General features: G+C 31.0%; 1 protein-coding gene, 2 long non-coding RNA genes and 1 other non-coding gene across 4 annotated transcripts; 2 read left to right on the top strand and 2 right to left on the bottom strand.

Moving 5' to 3' along the window:
- Nucleotides 1-529: 529 nt before the first annotated feature.
- LOC111896572 (uncharacterized) lies at nucleotides 530-3,660 on the bottom strand. Its single transcript, XR_002851961.3, has 2 exons — nucleotides 3,523-3,660; nucleotides 530-1,794 (listed from the first exon to the last, which is right to left on the bottom strand). It is a non-coding gene; the product is annotated as an uncharacterized LOC111896572 (long non-coding RNA).
- On the top strand, nucleotides 3,558-4,446 carry LOC111896508 (uncharacterized). The gene is made up of 2 exons (XR_002851951.3): nucleotides 3,558-3,716; nucleotides 3,817-4,446. It is a non-coding gene; the product is annotated as an uncharacterized LOC111896508 (long non-coding RNA).
- A 10,559-nt stretch (nucleotides 4,447-15,005) lies between these two features.
- On the bottom strand, nucleotides 15,006-16,073 carry LOC128133453 (uncharacterized). The gene is made up of 2 exons (XM_052770910.1): nucleotides 15,582-16,073; nucleotides 15,006-15,074 (listed from the first exon to the last, which is right to left on the bottom strand). The coding sequence occupies exons 1-2, from the start codon at nucleotides 16,071-16,073 to the stop codon at nucleotides 15,006-15,008; spliced, it is 561 nt and encodes a 186-aa protein (XP_052626870.1).
- Nucleotides 16,074-16,945: 872 nt separating this feature from the next.
- On the top strand, nucleotides 16,946-17,052 carry LOC111897214 (small nucleolar RNA R71). Its single transcript, XR_002852139.1, has one exon. It is a non-coding gene; the product is annotated as a small nucleolar RNA R71 (small nucleolar RNA).
- Nucleotides 17,053-26,429: the final 9,377 nt, after the last annotated feature.

The following is a 26,429-nucleotide window of genomic DNA, read 5'->3' as shown; positions in this document are numbered from 1 at the left end:
GTTTGTTTTATATTTTATTGATTTGTTATAATTCTTTGTTAAATAGTTGTGTGATTTTTAGATTTTGATGTAAATATAGATAAGTTGGTAAAAGATCTTAGTTATAATTGTTTGAAGTATCTTTATCTTATGTAAGAATATGCTAAAAATCTGAGTTCTAGATGTATGATTTCAGAATTTATGTTAAATGAAGATATAATGATATAGTTGTTTGTACATCTTTATATATATATATATATATATATATATATATATATATATATATATATATATATATATATATATATATATATATATATATATATATATATATATATATATATATATATATATATATGGAGTGATTCAAATGAGAACAACAAAAGATTAAGAACTCTAAGAACCCTCATTTCATAAATAAATATGTATTATGAATTATCAAGTGTGTTAAAATCCTGATTTTTGTCTTTTTGGTAAGAAAATGGAAAAATCGTAATTTTTTTAGTCTTATATTTTCATTAATGCGTTCATTCGTATTTTTACACAAAAGTTATAAAAATACAACTTTATACAATATATTTTTATATTTTAATATACAAAATTCACAACTTAATACAACATATTTTACAATAATTCTAAAATTCAGAGAAGTGAAACAAAAACTCTATAACCACCATAGCCACCACATACCGCCTCCAACCACCTGTGTCATCGTCACAACAATTATTATTTCCAAATGAGATTTGTACATAAAGTCATGCAATGACATGTTAAATGCTACATTTATAGTTTAATAAACTGATTAATTGTCACATTTTGAATTTAATACAAAATAATTATAAAAACTAATGTATTCTTACATATTTATACAACAAAAAAATAAATATATTCACAATAAGTTAATACAAAAATTCTTACATAAATCATTCATATTTTAATACAAAAATTATAAAAAAAAGTCACAGCAACATGTAGCCAATTCACAACTTAATATAGTCAACTACCGATTAATATGTAAAATTTAAAGCTTAATATGATAAATTAATAATTTAATACACAAAAATGTCATATTCTTAACTTAAAACTTATATTTATACCTTTAGATTGTTTTTTCAAAGTTTAATTTACACAATATTTACAACTTAAATTTAATATAATTTAGTCAAAATCAAAGAAAATCATATATGTGTATAATGATTCTTTCTTCTCATAATTCAAACGCAAGAACAAAATTCATAAAAAGTTCACAACTTAATACAGTCAATGCACAGTTTAATACAATTACTTGAATGTTTAATAAATAAATATCGCAGGTTAATATAATAATTCACAGTTTAATACACGAAAAATATATACGGACAACCATATTTTTTAACTTAGAACTAACATTTATACGTTCATATAAATGTTAGTTTATTATACTAAGCCACAAATGAGTTTACTATTAAATTGTGAATTTATTATACTAAGCCGCAAATGAATTTATAGCCTAATACAACAAATTCACAATTTAATACAATAAATTCACAATTTATTTAGAATTATAATCTCATATTCTAGTGTATAAACAACTCATTTATAGTTTAATACATACATATATTATCTCATACTTTAGAAGAAAACATCAAAAAAATATATATATACATGAATCATAAAAGATGACAACTTATCTGAAATCCACGAAAAAGATGAGTTTGAAAAGAATATATCATTACTCTACCACCACCACTTGCATAAACACTGTCAACTACCATACGTTGCCATCAACGATCGCCCTCCGCCAAGCATTAATGACAACACTGCCAACATCCTTCTCTAAAAACCAAATACGGATAAATAAATAAAAAATCAAAATTTACAGTTTAATTCAACATTTCAAACAGTAACTCACAACTTAATTCAATATTTCAAACAAAAATTCACAACTTAGCGCATAAAAAATACACATTCACAGCTTAATAACTTACATATTAAAAAATTAATAAAAAAACACATATACACAGTTTGATACACTACATTCATAACTCATTTATAGGTATAAAATTCAAATCTGGATAGAAATATCAGAATTCATAGTTTAATACAACATTTCAAACACTAATTCACGGCTTAATTCAATAATGCAAACACTAATTCACAACTTGGTGCATAAAGATGCATGTTCACAACTTAATAATTTATATATTCACAAATTAATACATAAAAAAACATATATTCAGAGCTTAATTACTATTTTTTTTTTAAATCAAAAATTAAAATAATATCCACAGCTTAAAACATTATTTCCAATTTAAAACATATATTAACAATTTAATACGACCCACAACTTAATACAATTTATTCAAAGTTTAATACAAAATCATATTTATATATAATTTTTAATATGACCCACAACTTAATACAATTAAATAAAATCATATTTATATATAATTTTTCTTTTATCTTATATTTCAAAAGCAAACAAAAAAAAATTATAAAATAATCATAGTTTACTACTAGTCAATTCACAGTTTAATAAAAAAAATTCATACCTTAATATAGGTAATTCATATTTTAAATAGAAAATTCACATCTTAATGTATTTGATTCACAGTTTAATACATAAAATTCACATTTTAATTTTCAAAAATATGCATTCACAACTATATTACCAACTTAAAACTCTTACTACAATTAATTCACAAGTTCGTGTACAAAATTTAATATAGTCAATTTACAGTTTAAACAGAAAATTCAAAGCTTAATGCATTAAATTCACAGTTTAGACAAAAAAAAAATCACAAGTTAATATACAAGATTCACAGGTTAATAATATAAATCAGAATTTAATACATAAAAAGTATGTATTCACAACTAAATTCACAATTTAACAAAAAAAAATCACATTATTTGAAAAGAAACTAACAGAATAACACATATTTTAAATTAATTTCACAGACTACAAAACATAAAACATAAACCTTGAATAATATTTTTATGCAAATATTATAACAAATTAAAAAGTAAACATTAATTCACAACTTAATAACAGTTAAAAATTAAAATTAAGATTAAAAAAAGCAAACAAAAATAAGATATTAAAACATTAAATTTACAACTTAACAACAACAAAACGATGGAAACAAAACTATTTTTTCATCACATATATCAAAGGTGAATCAATATTTTTGGAATAAAGGGGCTTACACTATAATATTATTATATACTCATAAAAAATCAAACTCTTACTAATTCAAAATTTTAGGATTTACTAAATTGTTAATGAAAAATAAATCATGACACTTACATAAACCTAAAAACAAAATATAAATAAATAAATAAATAATAAGAAGCAAAAGCAACTAAAAAGTAAATCAGAAGGCATATCGTATATAACATTTATATAATAAAAAATAATAAAGACTACAATACTTTAATATTATAGTTGATACTTACTAGGGCTTATGTTGCAGCAAAAGAAAAAAATAAATATATGAAGATAATGGACGATGCAAAGTAACACTGACAAAATTAAAAGGAAAGAGTCAAAAAGTAAAATATTACCTCTTTAAAATCGAAGTTGTTTCTTTTCAGATGACAAACAACATTGAAACGCCTCCCTCTCTTGCACAAGGAAGGTTTGAAGTTGCTTCTTCTCCGGCAACTGGTTAGTGGCGAGTGTCCATTAACCAGATAATAAGGGAGGAAAGCTTGCTCCGGTAACAAAGCGTCGGAAGACGATTGGCGATGTCGCGATGGTAGGTCTAAGATAGTTTTTGGATTTTTACAGTTTCAATTATTGATTATACACGACAAAATTGATGTTCATTAACCTTCGATTTCAACAATATATGAAAGGCGCTAGTGGTAGAGTGGCAGCGGATGTGGTGGTCGTAGATGAATACGGCGGACAGAGGCGATCAAAGATGAAATAGATATGGAAGGAGGCGATTGTTGTGGTTCATTATCGTTTGCCTAGCTTGTAGATCTCGACTTTCAGCTTGTCGTCGCTCGTAGATATGGCATCGCTGCTCATTGGAGTTCCAAAATCTAGCCTCGCCTATCATCGGTGGTGTTGTGGTCGTCAGTGATATTGCGATCGTCGTCAGTAGTGGCTGTTAATGAAAAATTATAGATCTTGATATAGAGGACGATGATGTTAGTGGCGGATCTCGTCGATCTACTGAGCTGGAATACGCCGACTTGGATTCCGGTGAGCTAGTGGTGGGGGGGGCATCGACGACGATAACGACTGCAGATGGTTGTTGGTGGTAGAAGGAAAAAGGAAAGTGAGAGGTTGATGATTTTGAGAATGACAGGACATGAATCAAATCTAGTTTTTAGATTTGGATTTTAAGATCTGATTTATTTATTTGTGAAATTAGACTAAAATTTGTTGTTGTTTACAATTCTATCATTTTTTTTTTAGTAATTGTTAGGTAAAATAGATAGTTCTTAGGTTTTTAATTTTATTTGGTTCTCATTTTATCTTTTACTTTTATATATATATATATATATATATATATATATATATATATATATATATATATATATATATATATATATATATATATATATATATATATATATATATATATATTTCATAGATATTTATTCTTGGGAAAATTTCATAATTCTTATTTGTAATCGATGGAGAAGCTTAAATCTGATGATAGTAATTTATGAATGAGTATTGTTTTTGTATCATACTCAATATTGTTAAAAAAATTATTGTTTTAATTAAATTCTAAATATCTTACACATTAAAAATAGTTGGTGATTAAATATGTAAATAAAATAAATAAGACAGCCAAAAGTATGTCCGCCGTTAATTTATCTCAGAAGATAATAAATTAGTATTAAAAGATTTTTTTTATATTAAATTTTATAATGAAAAAGACTTCAAAAATTTAGAAGAAAAAGTTCTTAAAGAAAACTTTTGGAGATCGTGGAAGATAACAAAGTTTTAAATAATTTATTTCATAGGTTGCATTGTTATTTCTTTTATTTTTTTCCTTTAAATTATTATTATCATTATGTTAGTAAGAATTATAATAATATGTTATAATTTATGAATGAAGCTAAATCAAATATGTAGGTATATATCTTTCTTTTTAAAACCTAACCAAATATTTCGTTTGATTCTTTGGGTCACACATATTCAATTGTTGTTTTTTTAATCATAACACAAAGATGTATAATAATAAAATATCACATATTTATATTTCTTTAAATTATTATTATCATTTTGTCTATTTATGATGCATAATATGTTGGAAATTTAGTAAAAATATTTATATTTTTTACTAATTTTGGACATATATAAATATATACATATGTTGTATATATAACGAACTCTAAGTGGATTTGTGTTCTCCTCCATGAAGACTTCGAAATAATATATTATATGTCCAAAATAGAGTATAAGTGAATTAGATATCGATACTCAAAGATGGGTATTTGAGAATAAGTTTAGCAAAAGAAAAGAATGTGGGAATGAGTCTCACATTGGTAGAGAGATCAAACTCAACAAAGTTTATAAGCTTCATTGCATGGAAGGCTTACAAGCTTGTGTCTATAGTTATGCTATAATTCCTACCCGCGCGCAGGGGGTTCCAAATCTTGGTTCCGTAGATCAAAAACACCGAACTTGTGTGTTAAAGCTTTAAGTTGACAATTTAAAAAAGAGTAAATATTGAGGTTTTTTAAAAGCATTAAAAAAATATATAATAATTAAGAAATTAAATATCCTCCTACCCATTTAAATGATAACATGTGTCATATTAGTATACTAAAATATCATTAAATCTCATTAAATAAACATTAAATGATATACATGTCACCATTTCATTGAATAGGAAGATAAGTAGAAACAAAAAGTAGAAGAATATTTAATTTCTCATAATAATTTGATGAAAATATTTGTTATGGTTTACGTTTTTAAATTTGAAAAAATGTTAAATTTATATTTGATTTTTTATTTGACTTTATCAAGTTCAGTCAATTTATATATATAAATATATAGTTGAATAAAAATTTTCTACATTCAAAAATATAAATTAATTTAGTGTTCAGATTCACATATTTTATAGATTGGTTTAAGCTTCACATATTTAGCTAACTCTCGTCATTTACATTAATTTTTTTTCATTTAGTTATTCTTTTTATTAATTAATATGTTAAGGGATTTTTTAGATGTTTTAGTTATATTATGATTTGTCAATGATAAAAAAAAATAGAAAGACATATTTTATGTATTTTAGTTCTAATGTTTTCATAAAAGACAAAAAGATAAATCATATCAAAACACAAGGACCACTTCTGTAATTTACAAAAAGACATATTTTTCTTTTTCTTTTTTTTTCTTTTAAAAATTTATTATTATTATTATTATTATTATTATTATTATTATTATTATATTATAACATTTTTTTTTTATATTTTTAATAGAATTTGTATAGATTTTTTATAAAATTACTTTTATTTTTTAAAATTAATTATATAAATTACATATATCATATTGTTATTTATTCATATTTGTTTGTGTAGTTTAAAAATCTTTTAATATTTTTGACATCTTAATCGAATATACGATTTAATATTTTTTTTTTTACGTCTTGTTCGGTCACAATATACAATGTTTTTTTATTTATTTTTTTTTATCTTTTTCTAGAATAAACAAATTAAAATAGAACTCCGGATAACTATTAAACATCAAATATAATTATTTAATGTTATTTTATGTGTTTTCCATTTACATCATTTGTTTATATTCTTTACTTTTTTGTTCAGTTTTAAGAGATTTTATTGTTACTTTTTAAACGAATAATCTTAAATATACGAAAACACAACTATTATACCATCATAACAACTACTATATTTCATTTCTTCAAAAGATAAAAAATTAAATACGATAATATATATATATATATATATATATATATATATATATATATATATATATATTATTTTGTATTTTCTTTTGGTTTAATCATATATATATATATATATATATATATATATATATATATATATATATATATATATATATATAATTTTATTATAAATATGCTTATATATAAAAAGAATAAAAACCTTTTAATAAGTTATTTTGTATACTTATTTAAAACTCAACAACTTTGCATAGTATAGTTATGTAGTTTTGGAAAATACTTTTGAAAAAATAAAATTTAAAGAAAAAAAGAAAAAGAAAACTTAAATAGAATATATATATATATATATATATATATATATATATATATATATATATATATATATATATATAATTAAAATAATAAGGACTGAAAATAAGTTTTTAAAATACAAAAGAATACATATTATAACTACGTTTTAAATAGAAGGGGCAAAGTATTAAAATTGCTTAATGTTTGATTAAATGAATGTTTGAAATAAGTGTCCTTTCAATTTGGTTTAATTGATGGCAAGGTATTTACGCTGTGTGTACAGGAAGTAGTACGCTAGGTGTACAAGGCTCTAGTTTGATGGGTTTTGATGAACCATGCAAGAACTGGTATCCAGGATTTAGATGGATAAAAACGGGCATTGGGTCCCACTAACGCATGCAAATGAGTAAAGTTGCCAACTTTATGTATTAAAACTTTATTTAGCAGTAGATCTGAGGTTTAAACATTGTGGGTTTAATGTATTTAAGTCATTTGGATTGATAAATGGGGACTGACTAGTATGATTCGTAAATGAATTGTCATATAAAATTTCAACTTTATTATATTAATTGTCATATAAAATTTCAATCTATTTGTTTATTTATTTACGAAAGTATACTTGTATTTAACAAGAGATGGTAAATGACATATGTATTTATTTATTTATTTATTGTAGTTGTGTTTTGTTAAAAATAGTTGTAATTTTGTTATTTTTAATATGTTTTTACTTGACGTTAATAACAATAAAGGAAAAATAAAAAAAAAGTAGGTCTCACCGATATAACGAATATCAAAATTTTAGTAATTATCTATATATAAATTAATCAACTAGGTGCGGCCGAAATGACCACCTAGCGTTTATGGACTAATCAGATATTAATATGAGCTTCATCAAATATAAAAAATAAAGATGGTGGGATGTCAAGTCCACCAAGCAAATTACACTCTTTGTTTGCAAATAAAACGTAATATAATGGTAAAAAGAGGTATCGATCATCGGGGAAATGGTTGTATTCAATCACCAATGCCTAAACTGAGCAGTTGCGCGGGTACCCGCGCGACGGAGATTCCACCCTCGCAAATGTTGATGGGCTGTTATTAGCTCATTTTTCCTCCACTAACCATTCCATTACCAAAGATTCTATTGGTCCCCTCCATATTCACATGATTCAAATCAACCAATCATCTTTTAGTATTCCAAGCCCAAATTAACAATTCATGATCCATCTTTACAAGCCACTTCGTCCAAGCCTTTATCTTTTTAAGCCCAAATCTCCATTGATGGATCCGTCAAACCCAATAATGCATCGAGAGTCCCACTAAGCTCAACTCCAATCAAACCACAATCGCAATAAGCTCCAAAATCCTATTTCTTATGCAAAATAAAAAATCCCCAATACGATCCATAGATAATATACAATGCAAAACTAATTAAAAAGAGCTAAAAATCTAAAAAAAACTAATAAAAAGAAAGAAATAAAATAAACTATCAAAAAACAAAAAATTTTAATACGAGACTAATCAAATGTAAATTAAAAAACAACAATTATGATAGATTATAACAAATATATTTTTTATTAAAAAATATAAAAAATATTAATTGAAATATTATAATAGTATATATAAATAAAAAATAAAATATATGGGTAATAGTTAATAACTGAAATTATATTATTTTAAACATTAATTTAAAAACTACTTTAAAAAAGAAAAAGTGAAAATGGTTAAAAAGTGGACGTATCAAATCAATTACGAGACTACCTTTTCGGCCATTACTGTTAATCTTCAAATTTTAGTTAAGCATTACTGAGTCAAATCAATTTAATATGTGATGATAATCTAAGTCCCATCAAAATGGGGTTATTAAAGTCAAAATGGTTTTGACTATTGAGGTGGTTTAAATCGGGTGCGTTTAGAATGCCCGTCAATTATTTTTTCAAATCGTTACTTTGATTGAAATGACAGACAATAGAAAAATAAATAAAGGTTAAAACTTTAACATATTTCTAATTAATCTTTTCTATGAACATTTTTTAAACCTTTGCGACCGACATTAGGATCCACTTGATTTTTTATTATTGCATCCCTTCCGTCCCAATATTATTATCCACAAACAAAAAACACACATATTAAGAAAAGTATTAATTATCATTAATTTTATTTAATAAAATATTTGTTTTATCATTACTTTGCATTTAATGTTCCATTAAATATTTAGTTGGTTAAATAATAATGAGTGAGTATTTTGATAAAAATGTTATTTATCTTTATAAATGAACTATTATTTTGAAACAAACCAAAAAGAAAAAATAAACTATAATTTTGAAACAGAGAAAATATTACATATAAAATATTTTAGTCATTACAAAAAACAATCATCATTTTATGCATTTAAGTAATAGTTATGAGTTTTTTTATAACTGTTTTATTTTTCTATAAAAAAACATTTTTCAAATACCAAATTATATGTTATTTAAATCAAAATGTACATGAGTTTCAAATGGTAACAAAAAAAAATAGTAAGTGTACTTTGCTATATATACTAATGTCTATAGATAAAGTATAATTTAATCAAGTCATTCCGTGTTTTTAAGTTCGTTAACTGTTAATTTTAAATGTAGATTACAAGTTGAATTAAATATTTTCCATCAAATCACATTAACATCAAATAATAAATTATAAACCACAACAAATTTTAATAAAATCTACAAAATGATAATATCTTTTTATTTGAAATGGTATTACTTCTAAAATTCTTATCATGTTCATATATGTATAGAAAAAAATGAAAAAACTGTTTTCAGATCTAGTAGTAAAAAAAGTCTAGATAATCATTCACAAAAACAAATAACGATATAGAATCACGAAAACAAACTCTTTCAAAAAAAAAAATCACAAAAAGAAAAAATAACCTAATTACAGAAAATTTCGGATATCCACATCTTAAGATTATCAAACTTAAAACTATACTTTATAAGTTATTTCATATAAACAGTCAATACTTATAAAAAAAACATTTATATATGTCCTTCATGTTAACATCTCAAAACCAGAAAACAAAATTATAACTAAAAGATCTTATATATTTTCTATTTATTACTCAGCAAACTATGAACACCAAAAATTAGTGGTAATATCTGGAAAACAAAAACAAATTGTGAACATCTCAAATTAGAATAAATGAACCAATATCCAAAACCCAAATCGTATACAATATAGATCTAAATCTGGAAGAATAACTACAAATCGAAGTTGATCAAGAAGCATGAATTTATCACAAAAAATACATTTTGAGATGTCTTTATTCACAGATCTAAATCCATTTCCAACTAAAAAAACACTCGATAATTATTGTCAATGAGCAATGAAGTCAATGATAGTTAGTGAAGGAGTAGGTAGAAACGGAGATGTGGTTACGAAAGTGATAACGGCAGCTATGACCATCAAATATAGGGTTTCTTCCAGCAAGCACACGATCTGCATCAAATCAAATAAAAACAACATAGATCAACCCAAAATGCCAATTATTGAACTAATCAACCGAAAATGAAAAAACATTACCCAAAACTTGATTGTTGCTTTCAGTTCTACGACTTTGAAATGTACCTATAAAAACAAACAAAAATAAATGCAGATTTTCACACCTATTACAAAATCAAACATTTTATACAGATTTCTACATAAAAAAAACATATAAATCAAATAAAATAAAACTGAAACACTCAACATAATACGTTAACAAAGACGAAACCCCAATATGTTGACAACGAAATCGAAAAATACAATAGGTTAAAACACAGGAAAAGGTAAAGAATATGTTGACAACGGTCTCCAGATCCAATGATTGCGTAGATTTGTGGTGGTGAGGTAGATCAGTTGTTGCCAGAAGGAATAGGAGGTAGATCGGCTCAAGAAGGGAGCATTAGGTCACCCACACACCGCCTCATACACTGCCTTATATCCACTACAATCAATCAAAGGAAGGACGACGACAAGGTGTCCAACCTTGACGTATTTTATCTTTGGAGTATCATCACGCCCGACACCTTCTGCAACATTCCATGGTGTTTGGCCTCTTACTTGTCATAGGGTGCGGTCAAGGATTGCAAAACCTCCAAAATAAACGGTGGCATTTTCGTGACCCGGCTAGCCAACTCATATGGGTTGATGACCCGCGGTGCATGGAACTTGATGACGATGATTCCTCCCCCTCCCTTTAATCCCATTCTTTTTCGGAGGGCAAGAATTATTGAAGGCTATGACGGTGGTCATTATGCTATTCCACATGACAATCCAATGATTGGGCCCGAGGCACCAGGACGAAGGGTTCGATCGAGACGTGAGCGGGAAATGGAAGAGGAATCGTTGGTGATTCCGGTGGACAATGATGAAGTACCAATGGATTGGTACAATGTCGAGATGAGGAGGCTCCAAGATCAAATGGCGAGGGGTATTAATTTTAGCAACGAATCCCACGTGCGACTTTTTAACCATTTCCATATTCCACACATTGATGGGGGTAACTTTCCCTACATTCATTCTTGGGACGAGGTCATTAACGCGAGGCAGAGTGGAGCTGGTGGGAGCGGGGCTGTGCATGGTCATGATGAGGAAGAGGATGATTAGTTTTTTTTTTCTTTAATGTTTTATGGAACAATTTTTATTTGTTTTTTTTTTTATTTTGTTTGGTGTGTTTTGAGTTTTTAATGTTCTATTTGCCTTGGTTTATTTCAAAATTTGGTTTAGGAAATGCTTGCATAAAGAGTCTAGAGTATATGAGAAAAAACATGGAAACGAGTCAAGAAAGATCGACGTATTGCGTTTGAGTGTCGAGTCCGGTCCGAGAGGATTTATGAGTGAACCAACCCCCTACCGCACACTTAATTTATGCAATGTCCCCATTGCATATTATGCATAAAAAAATTAAATATAGAGAGAATTTGGACAAACTCCCCTGTGATAGCAGTTGCGAAGGTGGTTTTCTTCAATTAAGCTTCTACTTCAATCGACTTAATCCATGGAAATAGCGCATCCATGTCTCGGACATCAAATCACATTCGGGTAGTTTATCCTGAATCCAGCTTCTAATGGACTTCAAAACTTCTCATAGCTTCAATAAACGTTCACTCATAAACCCTCTCGGATCGGACTCGACACTCAAACGCAATACGTCGATCTTTCTTGACTCGTTTCCATGTTTTTTCTCATATACTCTAGACTCCTTATGCAAGCATTTCGTAAACCAAATTCTGAAATAAACCAAGGCAAATAGAACATTAAACACAAAAGAGTTGTAAAACCTAATTAAAAACTTAAAACACACCAAACAAAATAAAAAAAAAACAAATAAAAAATTGTTCCATAAAACATAAAAAAGAGAAACTAATCATCCTCTTCCTCATCATGACCATGCACAGCACCGCTCCCACCAGCTCCACTCCGCCTCACGTTAATGACCTCGTCCCAAGAATGAATGTAGGGAAATTTACCCCCATCAATGTGTGGAATATGGAAATGGTCAAAAAGTCGCACGTTGGATTCGTTGCTAAAATTAATACCCCTCGCCATTTGATCTTGGAGCCTCCTCATCTCGATATTATACCAATCCATTGGTACTTCATCATTGTCCACCGGAATCACCAGCGGTTCCTCCTCCACTTCCAGCTCACGTCTCGATCGAACCCTTCGTCCCGGTGCCTCGGGCCCGATCACCGGATCGTCATGTGGAATAGCATAATGACCACCGTCATAGTCTTCAATAATTCTTGCCCTCCGAAAAAGAATGGGATTAAAGGGAGGGGGAGGAATCATCGTCATCAAGTTCCATGCACCGCGGGTCATCAACCCATATGAGTTGGCTAGCCGGGTCACGAACATGCCACCGTTTATTTTGGAGGTTTTGCGATCCTTGACCGCACCCTCCGACAAGTAAGAGGCCAAACACCATGGAATGTTGCAGAAGGTGTCGGGCGTGATGATACTCCAAAGATAAAATACGTCAAGGTTGGACACCTTGTCTTCGTCCTTCCTTTGATTGATTGTAGTGGATATAAGGCGGTGTATGAGGCGGTGTGTGGGTGACCTAATGCTCCCTTCTTGAGCCGATTTCAGAATATATAATTTGTTGGCGATTGTGTTCCACCAACCAGTACTTGTAACACCGTCGGGGAACACCTTATGAGATTGTTCCAAGAAGGCTCGGAAGATAGCAGTAGCAACCAATGGTCGGTCATAAATCCCCAACCGGCATGCAAGATCAATGACAGAACATTGATGGAATTCGCCCCCAAGACAAAAACTAAAACTCGCGGGGTGGTAGCAATCGTCTCCTCCTCGGAAATATACCGCGGAGAAAAATTCCCAGCAGAGTTCTCGAAACACCGGCTCTTGAATTCTGAAAACCAGACTCCGTCCATCACATATAATTGTCTCCCCTTCGTAAGTAAATTCCTTCAAAAGGTAAGGCGCCAACTTTTCTTCATACCGGACATTCTTTAACCAATCCCAGTCAACCCTACTAGGTACATAAACCTCCTTCTTCCTGACCTCAGCCAACCTCTTCTTCCATCTTGTCATTGTTGAAGCAGATTCAATCGGAGGGAAATTCAACCAAGGAAAATCTCCTTGGTTTCCACTTGAGCTCTATCCTCTTGAAAACATGACCCCTGCAAAACAAAGAACAAACAACCCAGAAAATATAGAAAAACATCAAAACAAAATTCATCTGGGCCCCCGACTGGACTCGTCGAGTCCGTGAACAACTCGACGAGTCGTATGAACTGCGCGAGTCAGTCGACGGGTCGAGCAAAATTCGACCATAAAAACTCGAAATTTTTTCAAGGGTTTTGTCCATGGACATTCCTAAGATGTATTAGAGCAAGAATAACCATCCAAAACAACACAATTAACACTAAATCAAAACCCTAAAAATTCACTAAACTTCAAAATCGGGTATTCTATGAAATTGACACCTTAAAACATCTAAAAATCATGGCTTTAACAGAATTATGGAAGAAATTAAGTACCTTTGTTGATAGAATTCGAGAATTTTGAAGAAAAAGTGAAGAACTTGATGAGTGCTTGAGAGTGAGAAAGCAATGGGGGCGCACGTCGAGTAAGGAGGAAATATGATCTCATTAGGGTTAAAACCCTAAGTTTACCATATGTAAAAATTATTTTTAATTAAACTTTTTTTCTGTAAATAAAATCGACTCATCAATTCAGGGTCAGACTCGGCGAGTCAACTGCAAATAATTCAAAAATTATATCATTTTGTCATTTATGCATAAAAAATTCCACCCTACACTTAGCTCATACGCACTCTCAAGCAGTCATGTCTGATGATTTAGAAGACGAAAATAAAATCCTAAAAAAAACGAAAATCAAACTAAAACGAGAAAGATAAAAGAAAGCAAACTCTAATAACGGGTTGCTTCCCGCCAAACGCTTCTTTTTAAGGAGTCGTTAGCTGGACTCCTTCTCATCTACGTTTCTTCATTTTCCTGCATCGGGAATGCACGCCTAATCTTTTGCGGTTTATACTTTGTTTTGTAAGCATGTATCTTCTTCCTATAGGACCGTCTCAAATTCTTCTCTCATTTTCCTTGTAGCATCATCTTCAGCTGCATGAATTTCCTTTTCCCTCACCTTCTTCTTCTTTACCCCATTTTCTTTAAACTTCATTACTTCATAGTTCGTGAAAATTCGGGCTCGAGGTTTGGTAATACGTGACTCAATGAATGGGTCATCAACATCATCTTTCATAACCGCTGCATTTTCCTCTTCTCCAAAGCTTGCCTCCTTTTCAAGTGGAATGTCTTCATCTTCTTGCATTATTATATTGAGGCACGCCACTTGAACGTGTTAAAAATCACCATATGCTTTAACAATTCCGCTTTCTGCTGATTGATCTTCTAAAGATTTAGAGAAAATCTTCATTTCTAGAACATGCAAAGAGCTGGTAACAAGCAGATCAAAATCATCCAAGTTGCTGTGATTTTCGAATGGACTCGTCGAGTCCGTGAAAGCGACTCGGCGAGTCGGAGCGTATTCCTCACATCCCACTGTGTTTCCTGAATCGGTTCCTTTCAGCATCTATTCTATCTCCTCCAAGTCTTTGTCAACATCATCATTTCCTGCAGAAGATAGCAAAAACTTACTTGGATCTTCTTCTTGCAGGAGTGCAAGTTCTTTTTGTAGTATTTCATCATCCAAATCAATGAAGGAAACTTCTTCTTTTCTTCCTTCTTCTTGCTTAATCTCTGGTAGAGCTTTAAACACTGCTGACTCATCTCCTACCTTTAATGTTAGTGTGGACTCGCATACATCTATCAATGCGTATGCGGTATTCAAGAATGATCTCCCCAAAATAATTGGAATTTCGGGGTCTTCTTCCATATCAAGTACTACAAAGTCCACGGGGAATATAAATTTATCTACCTTAATGAGGAGATCTTCACAAACACCTCTTGGACTAATAATCTTTTTATCCGCCAAATGGATCTTCATATTCACAGGCCTTGGCTCCGGTAAATTCAGCTTCTTGAAGAAAGAAAAAGGCATTAAGTTAATACTTGCACCTGAATCGGTCAACGCTTTAGTAGCAAGTATATTTCCAAATTGACAAGGAATTGTGATGCTTCCCGGATCGCCCTTCTTTTCTGGTAGCTTACTCAATACTATCTCCGTGACTTCAACCAAATCTTTTCTAGCAGCAAAGAGACCCTTTAGCAAGTTCAAGTATTTGGGTGTTTGAAGCATTGTTTCAACAAATGGAATGTTGACTTGAAGGGCTTTAACATGTTCCATGAAAGCTCTGTATGCCTTGACCTTTTCATTAGGTATGGCTCGGATTGAGAATGGCAAAGGAGGGTTGTAAGGCTTTAAGGAAACAGCGGATTTGTGATCAGGGCATGGACTCGTCGAGTCCATTATAGGGACTCGGCGAGTCTGGTCAGGTTTAGCTGAACTCGATCCTTCTATCTTTTCTGCATGCATCTTAGTTGAGACCTTCTATACAGTGGTCATAGGAGTGAAAATTTTTCCATAGCTAGAGGTTATAACATTCACATTCTCCATTCTTGGATTACTCTCGGTTCTACTCAGAAGTTCACCCGGTTTTCTCTTGTTCACTTGATGTGAAAGTTGACCTAGCTGTTTCTCAATGTTAAGTATAGATGGTTGCTGATTCCTAAGTATATTCCTGGTCTCATGTATTGCAGCATCATGATCAATGTGCCTTTTCTCGGACGCGGTTATGAATCTTGTGAGCATTTCTTCTAAATCGGTTCTTTTTTCCATAACCGGTTCTTCCTTTTGATAGAAACCCCTCTCTTTTTGCTTGTATTTCTCTTCCTTTGCCTTTTTATATTCTTCGTACATGAGTCATTCCTTCTTTGGTTTCCGCCAATTCTCGTCGTATTTGTCCCCACTTGAATAGAAAACTTGCGCCTTTTTGTTTCCATTCTCATCTAAATCACAATCTTTAGTTAGGTGCGGTCCCCTACAATTTCCACATCCCACCCGGATAGCGTGGATTGTTTGATCCATTTTCGTCATTCTTCTGTCTAAACTGTCTAGTTTGGCGATCATTGTCGCCATGCTATCATTGACCGTGTTCACCCCCCCCCCCTCTTACTTCATTTCGTGGGTTGTGGTATTCTCTAGAATGTTTAGAGAATTCTTCAATTAATTATTTGATTTCCGGGGGTGGCTTCCTTATGAGCGGGCCTTGCGAATCAAGTAACTGCCTTGTGGTGACATTGACTCCATCATAGAAGATGGAGACTTCTTGTTGGCTATTAAGGTCATGGTGCGGGCAATTCCTTAGGAGGCTCTTGTACCTCTCCCAAGCTTCATATAGTGACTCTCCAACTTGTTGTTCAAAGTTAGCAATGGCCTTCTTCAACTTGGCTATTTTAGAAGGTGGGCAAAAGTGATCTATAAATTCTTCTTTCATCTTGGCCCATGTGGTGACTAACCCAGGAGGGAGTGACTTGAGCCAGTCTTTTGCAGCACCTTTGAATGTAACTGGGAGCATGCGAAGTAGCTGGGTCTCGCGAGGCACATTTGGAACATTGAAGTAATCCGCTACATCATTGACTTCATCCAAATTCTTGTAAGCATCTTCGTGGTCTTTTCCATAGAAAGGAATCTCCTTAAGTTGAGCGAGTATGTGGCCCTTTAGTTCGAAAGTAGCAATAGCGGGAATTGCGGGTTGCACAAGTCACGGGCCAGTTTCATCGCGCATCCTCTTCTTCCATTCCCCTATGGGGACTTCATCGATATGACCCATAGTGATAGCTAAATCGTCCTCAAAATCGGATTCGTGTTCGTATGTAGGTTCTTCTTCTTCCTCGGTCTCATACTCTGTGTCTTCTTTAATCAGGTCTTCGATTGCTAAAGAGGCGTTGGATGCTCCTGATTTGCTGCTCTTATTCTTGCTGAAAACATACTTGAGGTTCTTTAGTGGTGAATTCTTTGAAGAAACGGATTCTCCAACGGTTTTTCCTTTGTTCCTCCTTAGTGCGGATTCCGGGTCTTCGAGAGGAGGGACCAGAGGTGTATCAGATCCTCGGGTCATGAAACAACTACAAACAAAACAAGAAAAACGCGTAAAAATAACAAAAATAAAATAAAAATTAAAACTGTGAACAGCGATGGACTCGCCAAGTTGTCACGAGTGCACTCGGCGAGTTCAAGGCAAAAACAAAAAAAAATTATAATTACTTATTAAAACAGATATTTATTAAAACCTATACTAACTACTAAATAAACTAAGAATTAACTTTGTGTAAGATAAATCCCACACAAAGGAGCAAGGAAGTACCTTTGGTAAAGGTACAATGGCAGCACCGGAGGAGCTTCGAGTGGACCTGGGAGCAAAAGCTTAGATGCGGGAGCATTATCAAGATTTGTTCTCTGCAGCGGACTTTGAGGACGAAGTCTAGTTCAAGTGAGGGAAAGTTGTAACACCCTGGTTCTCAGGTATTTTCAAATTCATCCCTTGGTTTTAAATTATGTCATTTTGGTCCTTGGATTGGAATGAAGCAGCCATGAGAAGCCCTAGTGGCTAGATTGTAAATTTGAAGTAGGAGGTGTATGCTAAACGTACATGTGGGTACACTAAGCGTACTAGGCGTACCCTAGTATGTTGGGCGTACACATATGTACGCTAGGTGGACTCATGTCCAAATGAAACCCTAAGTTTTAGGGTTTATGGGATCCTTATGGCTCATTTACCCCCCCCCCCCCCACATACACATATATATACTTTTTCATCCTCCAAAGTCCTTGTGTCCTTTTTCGCAAACCATAGTCCCTTAAGAGTGTTTTTAAGCTAAAAGTGTGTTCTTGGTGTGCTTAAAGACGAATGAGTTGCATCAAAGAGCTTAGAAGTTGAAGCAAGCATGTGGATCTTGGATAATTACCTTCTTAGGAAGTTCCCAAAAGGTAAAAAGTCTTCACATTGATGTTTTGTTTGCTTAGATCTCATTTTGCTAGCTTTATGTTGTTCTTCTTGTCTAAAAAGTCCTATTTTTGTGCATGTTTGGTTTTGGATGTTTTGGGCTATCCTTTCAGACCCTAGGAAGGATCCTAATCCATAAAAATGAGGTCTCTTTAGCTATTTTGATCCATGCTTCTTGTAGAAGGTCTTTATGGATTAATACCTTTCATTAAGGACTTTTTGGACGTGAAAAGTCATAAAGTTGGGAACTCTATGTCCCTAGTATGCCTCTGGACTTTGGATCTGAAGTATAAGCTTAAGTGTTAAAGCCTTTAAGCACTTAATAAAGAAGTTGGATCTGCGAGGGTACACCCCGCGTAACCTGGTGTATGCCCCGCATACCTGGTCAGCCACCCCAATGGTGGTTCTCCGCGAAGCCTTGTGTACGCTAAGCGTACCTCCAGAGTATGCCCCGCCTAGTTGCGCATGTCAGCCCATGTTAAGTTAACTCAATTAAGTTGACTCAGTAGGTTTATGGACTTTGACCAGTTGACTTTAAGTTTGACCATGTTTGACCATATTTGACCCAGTTTAACTTTTGAGGGTATTTTGGGAATTGTTGGGATTTTGATGGAATCGGTCACTTGGTGGATGTAGGCATTGAGTAGAGAGCTGAAATTTGAAGTCGGGCCTTAAATTCTAGTTTGCATTGCAAGAAATCGTGAATCATTTGGAGATTTTCTAGAACAAGTTATGCTCGTTTTTCTACTGGTTGCCAAGTGGGCATATTCATCTGACCAACTTGATTGAAAACTTTGGAATAACCCAAAAGGTTAGACTATATACATAAGATATAGATAGAAAGATTTGGAAATCTTATTTTAATTTCCTTTTATTATTCTTCCTAGAGACAATGTATCCTCATAGAAGGAAAGTAGAAATGATAAGCATCACGACATTAACAAACGATAGAACCAATCTCTATCAAACTTCATATATATCTTAAGTTGGGTTGAGAGTATAATTGCTAGATGTGTTGTTTTAATAAAATCACACGTATAGCAAGGTAGAGAGATAGTACATTCGAATCCACCTAATATTTAAAGTAGAACAATTTTTTTTTGGAATGGCAAATACATACATATATATATATATATATATATATATATATATATATATATATATATATATATATATATATATATATACTAAACTACTCCTATATTATTCCACTTATGCCCTCAGTGGGACTTTAACCCTCGACCTCAAGGATGGAGGGAAACACCGGATATCGTTGGGCTAGAAACACTTTGGTAGAACAAGTTGGTTAGCGATGATGTATCTTTTATATATTCATGGGAATCACGATCATGAGAATCATCATTAACATCCTTGATATATTAATTTACAATTATCGCCACTTGATCAATCGTTTCTACATTGATGCTTGTTTCAATTAATTGTGTAGAATTAGAAAACAATGAAAATCGACGGTAATACATGATAATAACATCAAGCCACTTGATCAACATATCTTTGCACATGACTACCAGCTCGGCTAGTAAGATGCATCGAGGTTTTTCCCTTTAGGGGGTTTTCTCTTGGGAGGTGGTGGGTTTGCGCCTTGCTTGGACCAAACTGGTGAAAAATAGGGGGCGGAAAGGGAGGCGATTCCGGGCTTCCCGCTTTGTAGACCCAAGTCTAACGTTCCTATTTACGCCAACATATATTAACTCCGCCGGTTCCAAAAAAATATAATCTTCTAAAACTCGTCAGGTCCGTTCTTTCTTAACTTTTTTTTTAGTCGTGAATGAACTCTTTATCTTTCGGTCATCATATATCTTCTACTATACGATCATTGACAAAAATTTGTTTATGGTTAACTAATTGGTGTTTTGTATCACCACATGGTCTGTTGTTACCGCACAACTGCAGTGCCATGTGGCACTAACCGTAATGTGTGTTTTGACCATATTACATGGACTAAGGAGTATCTACTTACATGGTTAATACTTGTAGCTCTCTTAGGGCATCACTTTTTTGTACTTTTATTTCTATGAGTCTCCTTTGCATCCCTTTTTATTCTATATTGTAATTTTGCTCTTATGGCTCATGCCTATTATATGTCTTATTGTTATCCCCATATCTCTTTTCATCTTGTGGTTAACTTAGCATATGTATATATATATATATATATATGTGTGTGTGTGTGTGTGTGTGTGTGTGTGTGTATGTGTATATATATATGTGTGTGTGTGTGTATGTGAAGTTTTGAGATATATAATCGAAAATAAAGGTCTACAATTAAAAGAAGTTCAATTGAGGTTTTAATCACCGCTTAATATAGTCATACATGTAGTCTCATTAACAATATGGTCAAATTTCCATTTCTTTTTACTCACCAACTCTCGTATCATTCAAACAAGATCACCCCTCCCTATGCAACATAAACAACCATTATCAAGCATAACAATGACCTCAACACAAGCAAATTTTGCATCAATTAAGGATACATCAGTGTCCACTTCCCTCGCCGCAATAGTATCTCAGGGTTTGCAGCGATAACTTGGCATATCTACTATACGATCATTGACAAAAATATGTTTATGGTTAACTAATTGGTGTTTTTGTATCACCACATGGTCTGTTGTTACCGCACAACTGCAGTGTCATGTGGCACTAAGTGTAATGTGTGTTTTGACCATACAACATGGACTAACGAGTATCTACCTACATGATTAATACTTGTAGCTCTCTTAGGGCAGCTCTTGTTTGTAATTTTATTTCTATGAGTCTATCCTTTGCATCCCTTTTTATTCTATACTGTAATTTTGCTCTTATGGATCATGACTATTATATGTCTTATTGCTATCCTCATATCTCTTTTCATCTTGTGGTTAACTTAGCATATATATATATATATATATATATATATATATATATATATATATATATATATATATATATATAGAGAGAGAGAGAGAGAGAGAGAGAGGTTCCGTTGAGATTAAAAATAAAATAGAGATCTTGAGATTCAACATCAACCATATATTTCACATCTGTCGCTCTAACCCTCTTGCGTACCGGCTCGATAGTCCTGTTATAATTGTAAATGATTATATAGCGACATGCCGACATCCTTTCATTTCTCCTCCACCACTATCCCCACCACCACAACCGCCACTGCCATCACCACTACAACCACATCTAACACTAGCTGACCCACCACTGTTACCTCCGTCACTTATACCACCACCATCACCTCTTCTGTCACCAATTGTCATGATCATTTATGATTACTCACTCTGTGAAGTCTGTGAACAAACATGTATGTATAATCATTAATGATTAGGCACATACGTATAAACATGCATAATCATATTTGATAATACCTCTTTGTTATATAATCATTTATGATTAGGCATACCTTGTTGCTGTCGGTACGCTGGAGCGTTAGAGTGACAAATGAAAAATATGTGGTTGAGGTTGAATCTCAAGATCTCTATCTCAAGTGAACCATCTCCTATATATATATATATATATATATATATATATATATATATATATATATATATATATATATATATATATATATATATATATATATATATATATATATATATATATATATATATATATATATATATATATATATATATATATATATATATATATATATATATATATATATATATATAGGGATAGGTTCATTTGAGACCACTTATATTTTGTGAGACCGTGAGACGCATTTGTTTATTTTTTTTTTATTTTTTTTTAGTTAATTTATGTTCCGAAAATAATATTTAAAAAAAGAATTTTTTGATTTTTCCATTTATTTTGCATTTTAAAATTATTTTTAAAATATGTACAGTGTAATATTCTATTTAGAATATTTCACGTATTTTTCAAAAAAAATAGAATTTTTTTTTTATTTTTTTTAATTTTTTTTTATTTTTTTTAGTTAATTCAAGTTCCGAAAATAATATTTAAAAAAAGAATTTTTAGATTTTTCCATTTATTTTGCATTTTAAAATTATTTTTTAGAATATGTCAATGAAATATTCTATTTAGAATATTTCACGTATTTTTCAAAAAAAAAAACGGATTTTTTTTATTTTTTTTTATTTTTTTTATATTTTTTTAATATTTTTTTTAGTTAATTCAAGTTCCGAAAATAACATTTAAAAAAAGAATTTTTAGATTTTTCCATTTATTTTGCATTTTAAAATTATTTTTAGATTTGGTCTCACAGTCTCACAAAATTAGAATGGTCTCAAATGAACCTGAACCTATATATATATATATATATATATATATATATATATATATATATATATATATATATATATATATATATATATATATATATATATATATATATATATATATATATATATATATATATATCCTTTATTAGCATTTCAAATTTTTTCTAATTCCCTCGAACCAAGGAGATGTGAAGCGTCAAGAATTAGAAGCTTTCTGGTTTGCTAAAATCTTTGTTGGTTGTATATTATGTATTAAAATGTCGCATTATCTAGTTGTGATGAACAATTTTCAAATTTTACATTTAGGTGATAGACTTTCGTTAGCATATTGCAACCATGGGAGTAGATGCTTTCCATGTTACCAACATTTACTATATTTATGCTTTGATTTATTAACAAAACCAACCTTTTCAGCTTTCTATATTAGTTGTTGTATAAATAGAATAGAATCATCCTTCCACATACTCATACTATTTCTCATTGCTATGGATCGAATTTACTTCCAATCGGTTAACTTATACATATTAAACTGTGGAAATCTACAGTCTTAACATGAGAATTCTCAATGGATTTTGAGAACTATATTTTGAAGGGCAGATGGTTGAAGGTGCTTAACATTTTTTTTATTTTGACATTATATAGATGAGAGAGTTTGGATGATATATTTGAAGAGGTTTGATCCTCTAACTATCAATGCAAGAATCTTGCAACCAATTCTGTATTCCTCATAAAACACTGGTTATCAACGATAATATATGCACTATTATATAGAAATTATTAAAATAATATCATTAAACTGATTTGAAACCTGATATTATTCTTCAAACTTCTTATATAACGATTCAATGCTTGCTAATTAAAGTTGATTCAACACCTAAATAGCATTCATTGAATATTTTGATTACAATGATTCAACACCTTATAGTTAGTAACCGTTTTTATGAAGTTCTTGATTACCAGAATCCATCAAGATATTTTTTGAGTTTCAATAAACACCAAATTAATTTGAAGGCACTAGGTGTTTAGAGAAACAAGAGATACGGAATTGAGAGCAGCATAATTTCAGATAATCATGTATGAACAAAGTGAGTATTTGCATATGAAAATCGACATAATTATTGCATTTTCTTTGCTAGTTGAAATTTGTTAAATACTAGAGCATTTAAATTGTCAAAACTTGAATTAGTTGAATATTGAAATCGGGCTAGGTTATAATATGGATGTACAATTATTGTGTGGACGTGTGGATAATGCTATTTTATGAAAATTACTAAGAGAATATGTTGTTTAGTAATATGAATACGCTCAATCTCACTGAACTATTATTATTTTAATGGATTCTCAACAATTCTAATTCATTTTTGTTCTTATGCATCGTTTTTTTATTTATTTTAATTCTTACAAAATATTAGTCAATAAACATCCTGATAACATTATGACAGAATAAGAATAATTAAAAAAAAATGTATAATATCCATATAGACGATTTAATTAGTGAAAATGCTTAATAATTACAATAATTATATTATTTTGAACATATTCATATTATCAAACAACAGATTTTCTTTGTCATTCTCACAAAATAGCATTATCTACACGTCCACACAATAGATATCAATCCACATTTGAACCTAGCTCTATTGAAATCGATCCATATAAGCCTCTAGAACAGATTCCCTACGAGGAGAATATCCTGAAGTTCATCGTATCCAATCTCATCGATTTTTTTTAGACGAAAATCATGTAGTTGGAAGATGATACAGACGCGATGAATTTATATAGTGATATGCAAGATTTAAGGATACTTGGTTTTGAAGATAATTACTAAAGATACGACACTTGAAAAATTAAAACCAAAATTAATGAATTGACAATCATATCCTTTTGACGTCATCAAGCTCATTGCGTTCATTGTTTGATCCTACATACTAAAAACAATATGATCACTAATATGCATGATTATTCAAATCCACAATAAAAACGGCCAATGATTAAACTTTAAAGATGATAATTCATGATGCTTAATTATTACTTCTTGGTCAGAACATGCCCTTTGTTTATGACCACAAAGAGTCATCTTTTTTGGCTGTTCTGGAACAATTCTCCATGAGCTTCAAATATCAATTGTTTGTTCATGCAAATATGCTGGAAAGCGAGGCAACTATTTCTCAATTCAAAGTGACATATCAACCCATTGACGAGAAGAAAAAGAAAAATTCAAGCTATTGTGTATGAATGTGCAAATTTAGTGCACAAATTACGACTTTGTATAAAAGCAAAAGCAATTATGAAAAAAACAAAACAAATTATACTACTTTCTCTGTCAAAAGAAGAAAGCATTACGTCAAATAGTTAGCGTGCATTATGTTGTCCAAATAACTGGTTCCGTATAACTCCAATATTCGGGTGCATCAAAACCCACAAACAAAAGGAATGGAGAAAAGGTTAGAGAATGTTGCAAGAAACGACAAAATAGAACCTGATTTTCACTTCCCAAGGCAGGAGAAGATGGAATTTTGAGTAAGCACTTAGAGTTATGAGTGTAATACGAATTTACTAAACAGAAATTTAAAGAGAGACAGAGAGAGAAACCTAGATCGGTAGGTGTGGAAGGTGGTAGAAGGCACCGAAGCGATGCAGAAAGGATTTGGGAAAAAGAAACCTACTCCTTCAGTTTTGTGTACGATTAAGTTGATGAGTTGTTGTGATTTAGAATGAAATTATATCATATCAACCCCTGATTTCTTGGGATTTATATGATCAAAGATATGTGGAATACGCAATTGAGCAGAAAATAAAAATGTCTCTCAAGGCTAGAGTCGTAATTTAACAGTGTAATTAGAATAGGCAGGAAAACGCCACCCGTCCAAAACTTACTCTTTTTTATTATAATAACTAGATTATAACCCGTAAATAGGGATGGCAAAAAAATCCGAACCCGATGAGGAAACCCGAAACCCGATTTATTTCGGGTCGGGTAACGGATCGTTATCGGGTTTTTTTATCGGGTTCGGGGTAGGAAGTGGGTTATCCTTGCCCCGACCCGACCCGCCCCGATTATATATATATATATATATATATATATATATATATATATATATATATATATATATATATATATATATATATATATATATATATATATATATGGGAAAAGTGAATATACCCTTAAGGGTATATAAGGATAGGTGCCCTAACCCACCATAATGCATCATTTTGTTTGATATATTTATTATAATGTTCTTAAACTTCAACCCTAACTTGATTTACTTTCAAGATTTTCGAAATTTCACTATTATTTTCCTCTTACATCACATCTTTATGTCGGACACCTACTACGCTTTATATATTATAGTTAAAAATTAAAATTATGTAAGAGGGAAAAAAATATAAAATTTATATAAATCTGGGAAATAAATCAAGTTAGAAGTTGAATTAGAAGAACATTGAAAAATTACAATGTGTATATACGATACAAAATGAAATAATATTGTGAGTTTGGGTACCTAAGCTTATATACCCTTAAGGGTATATTCACTTTTCCCTATATATATATATATATATATATATATA

This window comes from Lactuca sativa, chromosome 4, assembly GCF_002870075.4.
Source record: "Lactuca sativa cultivar Salinas chromosome 4, Lsat_Salinas_v11, whole genome shotgun sequence".
Lineage (NCBI taxonomy): Eukaryota > Viridiplantae > Streptophyta > Magnoliopsida > Asterales > Asteraceae > Lactuca > Lactuca sativa.
Note: the sequence above shows the minus strand (reverse complement) of the source record. Positions and strands in the feature narration are given on the sequence as shown.